The sequence below is a fragment of the Hipposideros armiger genome, unplaced genomic scaffold (assembly GCF_001890085.2).
Source record: "Hipposideros armiger isolate ML-2016 unplaced genomic scaffold, ASM189008v1 scaffold_3, whole genome shotgun sequence".
NCBI classification, from domain to species: domain Eukaryota; kingdom Metazoa; phylum Chordata; class Mammalia; order Chiroptera; family Hipposideridae; genus Hipposideros; species Hipposideros armiger.
In genome coordinates, this window is record NW_017731353.1 from 9332482 (window position 1) to 9341011 (window position 8530).

At 49.2% G+C, this 8530-nt stretch overlaps 1 protein-coding gene across 1 annotated transcript in view; it reads left to right on the forward strand.

Moving 5' to 3' along the window:
• The window catches only part of LOC109382536 (uncharacterized), a 10843-nt gene extending 7029 nt beyond the window's left edge, over positions 1-3814 (forward strand). The window contains exon 3 of the mRNA XM_019642099.1: positions 3327-3814. Within this exon, the coding sequence (XP_019497644.1) occupies positions 3327-3412 (86 nt within the window). The 3' untranslated portion in view covers positions 3413-3814. The remainder of the gene's footprint in view (positions 1-3326) is intronic.
• Positions 3815-8530: the final 4716 nt, after the last annotated feature.

An 8530-nucleotide genomic window follows, 5' to 3' on the forward strand; every position in this document is an offset into this window, starting at 1 on the left:
AGAGTTTGATGGTAACCATCAGAATCACCAATCAGGTGAATCACACGACTTTTCAGCATCTTATTTGTGCTGTCTCTGATGGTACAGTAGCTGAATCTGAAAATACTGATCAATGGTCCCTATTGGACCAACTACCATCTTTATGGGCAAAATCTTCAACTGACATTGGCAGAATTCACAGTGCACCTCCTATCAAGGTTCAAATTGATCCTTCAAAGCCTCTGCACAGAATTAATATCCTATAAGTCAGGAGGCCGCCCGAGGTATAAAGCCCATAATATTGATAGAAGATTACGTAGCTCAGGGTCTTATTCCTTGCACTAGTCCTTGTAATACTTCTCTTCTACCCGTGAGAAAGCCAAAGGGACGAGGGTGGAGGTTTGTCCAGGACCTCCGAGCAATAAACCACATTGTTGTCCCTTGTCACCCTGTCGTTCCTGTCCCCCATACCCTGCTGGCATCCATCCCAACTGGAAGCAAATTCTTTACAGTCACTGATCTATGCAGTGCATTTCTTTAGCATCCCGGCTGATGAAGCTAGCCAGTACCTTTTGCTTTCACTTGGGAAGGAAAGCCATTTACCTGGACAGTAATGCCTCAGGGATTCACTGACAGCCCTTCTTTCTCACAGACCCTGAAGACCGATGTAGATGACGTAGTTTTCCCCAAAGGTTCCACTTCATTACAATATGTGGATGGCTGACTTCTTTGTTCTTCTGAGATTTCTTCACAGGATGATAGCATCCGTTTGCTGACACTCTTGGCCTTAAAGGGACATAAAGTCTCTAAAGAAAAGCTACAATTTGCCCAATTGTTCAGGTTCGGTACTTGGGACATCTGATATCGGAACAAGGTCTGCACCTGGACTCAGCCAGTCTCCATGGCGTCCTCTTAAGTTTTCCAAGGTCCAAGACTAGGCACCATTTGTGAGGTTTTCTTGGGCTAGTTGACTACTGCCGGAATTGGATTCCAAGTCTTTCTCTTACGGCGAAACCTTCTGTATGTCCTATTAAAGAGTAACAGTCCTGACCCAATTTCAAGGGAAGAATGGGGTGACGTGGCCTTTAAGACTTTGAAGGAGAGTTTCATGAACCCACCCTCTCTTGGGCATCCTAACTACCAGGTTCCCTTTCTTCCTTTTTGTGCATGAAAAGGAAGGACATGCCCTTGGGGTGCTCGCCCAGAAACATGGGGATCGTTATAAACCCCCAGGATACTATAACCAACAACTGGACCCAGTGGCTCAGGGACATCCTCCTTGCCTCAGAGCTGTTGCTGCCACTGCCGTCCTGGTTAAAGCCACAGAGAAGATGGTTGTGGGATCCCCTCTAACCATCTTTGTGCCTCATGCGGTAGAAGCTCTCCTGAATGCTCGTCAGACTCAGCATCTTTCGGTCAGCCGTCTTACTTCCTATGAAATCCTTCTGCTAACTGCTTCCCCTATAACCCTTTCACGTTGTAATAACAATCCAGCCACTTTCCTTCCTTCTGGGACTGAGGAAGCCCCTTATGACTGTCTGACACACAGCCTCCTGGCGATTTGCAGAAAATTCCTCTGGGTAAAGCTGATTTCTCATGGTTTACTGATGGTTCGTACTTAAAAGTCGAAAATGGTCAGTACTGTGCTGGTTATGCTGTTGTAACTCCTGAAGTCATTAAGGCAGCACCTTTGCCTCTGGCCACTTCAGCACAGCAGGCTCAACTGTATGCCCTCACCCGAGCTTGCAAAGGGTAAAGCTGTCAACATTTATACCGACAGCAGATATGCCTTTGGGGTAGCCCATGACTTTGGAATGTTATGGAAATAACGTGGTTTCCTTACCTCCAATGGACATCAGGTTAAGAACGGTCCATATGCACAGAGAATATTGGATGCCATACTTTTACTTGATGCCTTAACCATTATTGAAATTCCGGGGCATTCTAGACTTGAATCCCTGGAGGCTAAAGGAAATCACCTGGCTGACATTTCTGCTAAAAATGCTGCCTTTAAAGGCAGCAGCAGCAGTCAAAACCTCTGTCATGGTCTAGAGAGGAGCTTCTCCAGTTGATCACTTAGAAAAACTGTCCAGAGAAGCCCAACAATCAGCTTCTGAAGAAGAAAAACAACTGGAAATCCAATAATTGGTTTAATAAGAAAAAAAGACTGGTTCGGACCAAATAACAACCCAGTCCTACCAGAAACTCTAAAATTCCCACTCCTAACCACTGTACATGCGTTGAATCACTGGTCAGCTGACAATGGTAGCTTTCATGCATCAATATTGGTGGGGAAATATTAATTAATAAGGCTGCAAAAAGTGCCTACCTCAGGTGTCCCACCTGTCCTAAGTATAACTCAGGGAAGCCTATTTGCACTGCCCCTGGACATTTTAAATTGCCAGACGGACCATTTGAGGTCTGGCAACTAGACTTCACATAGCTTTCCTCCATCTCATGGATATAAGTATGTTTTAGTCATGATGTATATGTTTTCTCACTGGACTGAAGCTTTAACTTGCAGACAGGCTAATGTGTCTGCAGTGGCTAAAGTGCTGTTAGAGAAGATTATTCCCACGTGGGGGAACTCCTTGAACTCCACAGCGATCGAGGAACCCATTGCACTGGTCAGGTGCTAAAGCAAGTCTGTGCTGTTTGGCCAATCCTACAACATTTTCACTGTGCTTACTGCCCTCAGTCTTCAGGATTGGTTGAACACACTAATGGCATTATTAAGACTCAATTGGCAAAATTTATAGAAACTCTTCAAATACCTTGGCCAAAGTCATTGCCATTAGTTCTTTTAAATCTCAGATCCACTCCTTTTGGGACTCATAAGCTCGCAGCTTTTGAGATAATTGCAGGACGCCCTATGCATTTGGCCCCTGCCTCTCCATCCACAGTTGGTGAAAGGAGACATACTTCAGTATTGTAAAGGCTTAATTCTATCAACAATAACCATACGTTAGTCAAACAATTGTTTCACCATACACTCCAGGGAAATGAAAAACTAAAAATTTACACATCAAAACCTGGAGATTTCATCTATTGGAAAAGACACCTAAAAAAGGATTTCTTCCAGCCACGCTGGAAGGGCCCTTACCAAGTACTGTTGACTAACCCCTGTGCTGCTAAGCTATAGGAAGTAGACTCTTGGATACATGTGTCACACCTGACGAAGGTACCGAGCACTGATTGGAAAAGCTCGCAGTCTGGTGACCTGAAACTAAAGATGTCAAAATTTTAAGGCAAATGATCCCTATGGAGCCTGAGTTCCTGGTTTATCACCTGCCACACAAGTTAGGTTGCTATGTTCAAATTCTATCTTTTTACTTTATCTGTTTAAGCTCTGCTACTGATGCCGGTCGACGCCGGATGCCAGCTGTTTCCTGATCCCTGCCCTCTTCCCCATGATGTGAGAGATGACACCTAGAAGAGGCCCTTCTGACACCGAGGGACTAGAGGCTGAACAGACATCAAAGGACAAAAAGACTGGACTCTAAGAACCTGAGACTGAAGACCTGACTGTTGATCAATGATCTTTTAGAAGAAAGATCTTGACCAAGAGGGGGACCGATAAACTGAACTGGCCTCTTAAGATGCTTAACCGTAGAGCTGGGAGGACTATGGGTGAGGCTGGGCCCTTGTTAACTCTATAGTCCTGATTCCCGCTCATCCTTATGGTAATTCTGGGGGTGGGATCATAATAAAGGGATTAGCCATTTTGAAACCGGGGTCTTTTCTACCTCCACGTGGGCTGCCGGTAGGAGCTTTGTGTAGGAGGTGTGCTTTCCGCACTGCGGTGGCCAGCTTGCTTTTTCTTTTCCCAAATAAACCATTTCTTTTGTGGGTTACTTGGAGAGTTATTTTTCGCCAATTCAACACTGCCATTATTATTAATATTTTTATTTTATTGGGGAACTGTTTTTCCAGGACCCATCAGCTTAAAGTCAAGTACTTGTTTCAATCTAGTGGAGGGTGCAGCTCAGTAGCCTATGTGGGGATCAAACTGGCAACCTTGGTGTTATGAGCACTGTGCTCTAACCAGCTGAGCTAACTGGCCGCCCCAGTATCTGCCATTATTGCAAAAAGCCAGGAAGCTTACAAATGTAAGTCCTTCAGATGCCCTCAGCCCTCCAGCCCGCCTCCCTTGTGGCCTACCAGTCTTGGTGGAGGGGATCTGAGAACTACAGGGCTCCTCCCTACCCTCCTCTTCATCAGCTTGGAGCAGCCATCCTCCAGGTTAGGAGTGAATCTATTCTGTGTCACCGGGGCCACACAGTTGCCTCACTGCTGTAAAGCAGCCCCTGCCTCGGGGTGTCATGACCGGGCTCCTGTTCCTGAATCTGTCCCTTTTGTTCAATCCCCTTGACAGCCGCCCCCGCGCCCCTGCCCCCACCACCTTACCTGCCTCCTCAGCTCCTCACCCCTCACTGCTAGGCCGAGACTCCCTGGAGAAATACCGTGCCAGAATTTCTCCTGAAAAGGGAAACCATCTCAGAACTTGCCAGGAGCTGTTGGAATAACCAGTCAAGTGAACTAAGTGGCCTTTTGACGTCTTTATTTGCTCTATTTCCAACAGCACTGTAGCCTAATCTGGGAGCATGGAGCAACTGTCCCCGTTGGGTCAGCTGCCACCTCTCTAGGGGTGAAATCCCCAGATGGTATTGGCAGAACGCACAGTGCATGCACGCCTGGCACCCACCCAGCTGGCAGTTCCTCTTGCCACTGACCTGTGCTGTGCGTTCTACATACTTTCACCGGAGATGCCGCGCCTGTGCCTGCACGTGGCCAGGACACACCGTACACACACACGGTCCAGACTCTGGGCTTCTGGGGAGCCCTCTCAGTCCCCAAGTCCTGAGGGCCGCCCAATGCCCTGACCTTCCCTCAGGGTCCCCAAGTGCATCGGTGGTGACTCGCTTCCTGGCGCTTCCTCCCAGCCTTGAAGGGACATGAGATCGTCAGGGGAAATACTAGCTTGCCTAAACCCAGCTTCCACATTCAGGGCGTCTGCTACCGGAACAGGGCTGCACTTGGGCCCTCAAGGCTTCCTGGCGTCCCCAGCTCCCCAAGGCCCCCAACTAGCCGTCAGCTGCGAAGCTGCCTCAGGCTGGTCAGCAGTTACCGAAATTGGGTCTCAGATCTCTCCAATGGCTGATGCTGTTCTGTACGTTTTCTAAAGAGTGACAGCTCTGACCAGTGAGTATTATGGAAAGAACTGGATGACATGGTCTTTTAGCCTTGGAGGAGACTTCAATGAACCCACCTGTCCTTGGGCAACCTATGAGCCCCTGTCCCTTTTGTACATGAAAAGGGATGGAGTGCCCTTGGGGTATCACCCAAAACACAGGGACCCCCATAGGCTCCTAGGGCACTGTAGTCAGCAAGGGGACCCTGTGGCTCGGGGACTCCCCGCTTGCCTTAGAGCCAGTGCTGCCACTGCCCTCTTGGTCAAGGAGGAGACGGTTGTAGGGTCTCCATAACCGTCTGTGTACCCCATGCAGCAGAAGCTTCCTGAGCTCTCGTCACACCCAGGAACTTCAGTCAGCTGCCTCACCTCCCATGAAGTCCTTTGTTAACTACTCCTCACATATTCAGTGTCATAACCTCCTGCTACTCCCATCTGTCACTGACAAGGCGCCTCACAACTGCTTGACACTGACAGGTCCCCGTGAGCCCTGGTGAGGATTGCACGAGACTCCTTGGGTAATGCTGACTTCCCCTGGCTTATAACGGTTCATATTTAATGATGAAAGTGGCAAGCACTGTGCTGGGTGTGCTGCTGTAACCCCTTCTGAAGTCGTTGAGGCAGCACTGTCACCTGTGGCCACCAGCCCAGCTGGCTGGATTATTTGTGCTCCCCTGGGCTGTATTTTAGCAGAGAGAAGGCCGCCCACATCCATGCTGCCGTGGGTCTGCCTGTGGATGAGCACATGACTTTGAACGCTGTGGAAGCAACATGACTTCCTTACTTTCAGTGGAAATAGAATTAGGGATGGTCAGCCCGTGTGATCAGGAATTATAGAACGCTATACTTTCCCCTGCTGCTTCAGCTACTGTTAAGGCCCCAGGACATTCTAAACCTGACTCTGGAAGCTACGGGAAATCACCTGGTCACATTTCTGCTAGGAATGCTGCCCTTAAAGAAACCAGTAGCAATTAAACCTGTTGTGGGCCAAAGCGATATTTGCCCAGCTGATATCTTAGAAAAACTGACCAGAGAGGCCCAACAGTCGGCCTCAGAGAAGGAAAACAAGGTCAGAAATCCAACAATTGTTGATAAAGCTAGACCAGACCAGATAACCACCCCGTCCTGCGGACTCTAGTTCCCACTCCTGACTCCTGCACCTGCCCTAGACCACTGATCTGCTCACAGAAGGACAGCATTCGAGGATCCACATCTGTGCTGGGGAGGTGTTAGCAAGGCCAGGAAAAGCGCCTCCCTCACTGTCCCGCCTGAGCAACGTCCAGCCCAGGGCACCGGTCCGCACTGCCCTGGACGGTTTAAATGCCCAGGAGACCCCTGGAGGGTGGTGAGTGGGTCTCAGGCAGTCCCCGTCTTGTGGATACAGATGGGTCCCAGTCACGGTCTGTGTTCTCTCACTGACCTGCGGCCTCCCGGTAGCCAGGCCGCTGCCTCTTCTGTGGCTGAAGTCCTGTTAGAAACGCTTATCCCATGGGGGGCGCCCTCTCGAACTGCTCAGTGGTGGGGAACCCCCTTTACTGGTCAGGTGCTCCGACAAGGCTGTGCTGTTTGGCCGGTTTTACACTTTCACTGCGCTGACCACCCTCAACCCTCAGATTTCGTCCAACGCACTCACTGCATTAGCAAGACTCAGCTGGCAAAATGTGTGGACACCTCCAAGCACCTGGGCCCAAAGTCTTGCTGCTGTGCTAAATCCAGACCCACCGCTCTGGGGCTTAGAATGCTCAGCTCCGGACATAATCACAAGGCACCCTGTGCACCTGGCCTGCCTCTTTTGCTCTGCAGCTGATGAAATATGCTTCACTACTAAAGGCCTAAAGGCTTCACTACTAAAGGCCTAATGGCTTCTATGGAAATGAGCCTTGTTTAGGGAGAGCGGCTGTGTCGGTGTGTTCCTGGCCGCATTGGGGACATGTGGTCTAACGGGAAGCCACAAGCAAGTCCTGAGACAACGGAGGGGAAACTATTTCAGTGACTCTTACAGACCAGGGACATTTAAAAACTTCTCTTCGTAATGTTCTATAGTTTTCATTGGAGAGATCTTACATGTCTCTCAAGTTTATCCTTAAGTATTTTATGTTTTGTGATGTGATTGTAACGGTATTTTTACATTTTTATGTCCCAAATGTTAATATGATACACAAGCACGATTGATTTTTTTGTATACCGACGGTCTCCAATGACACTGGCAATTCGCATACTAGTCCTCACAGAGTGATGGGGTGCGCCGCTAACTGCTCTCTCGAGCAAAGGAGAGGCCCCGGGTCTCAAGCCCGCAGCCTTCGATGCAGCGAGCCTCGCACAGTCTCCTGGGCATTCTGGGATCAGATTTCTCGTCCTTAGGGCTCCTTGCAGGGAAAAGGGGGTGGACTGTGACAGACCCTGGTGACGCTGGGCCCGTGTTGGAAATATAGGGGCATCCTCCTCAGAGTCCTCTGAGGTGTCCTTGTAATGCCAGGACTTTTACTGAGAAAAATATTTCTGGTGACTGAAAAACTACCAATGAAAACTATTCTGTGTTTTGTGTGGTTTCAGCCAGATTTATCTAGTGAAAACAACAGAAAAAAGACCTCTCCCCACCCCCAGAAGTTATTGAAACATGCAGCATCATGAATGACTCTCAAAAGCATTATATGCGGGCCGGCCGAGTGGCGCGATGGTTAAGAACTGGCTTGGGACACCAGAGGGCCCTGGTTCGGATCCCACATATGAGGGCCAGTGACACTGCCCTCCACAGCTAAGATGCTGAACAACAGGTCAACCTGGAGCTGGGATGCCGTGAGTCGCTGGCGACAGCGTAGGCTGCAGCCCCTGTGGCAGTGGGTTGCCATGGGCTACCGTGTGTAGCCAGCAGCCAGCGTGAGCGGCCAGCAGCCGCAGTGAGCGGCCGTCCAGAAGCCGGCGACTGAGGCCGTCCAGAAGCCGGCGACTGATCTGCCTCTCCCGGGAAGAGCGCAATGATGGTGCCAACTTGGGCCAGTGAAGCAACGTCCTCCACAACTAGACTGAAGAACAGAAGGACAGCAACTTGTCTGTTCCCCTTCCCCCAATTCCCCAGCACTGTTCCCATCCCCCCAATTCCCCAATAAAAAATAATAATAAATAAAATCTTAAAAAAAAGCATTATATGCGTTTCACAGTAAATAAATAAAAATCTTAACTGAAAAAAAAAAGCATTATATGCAGATTGTCAGAAGTAGGGCAAAAAAAGTACATAGCACCAAATTCATTCTTATACAAGTCTAGAGCAGGCACATTAATCCATGGTCAGCAGTGGAAATCAGGTCAGTGGGGACCTGGGGACCTGGGGCTCCGGATGAGGGATGGGGCAGGGCTGAGAGG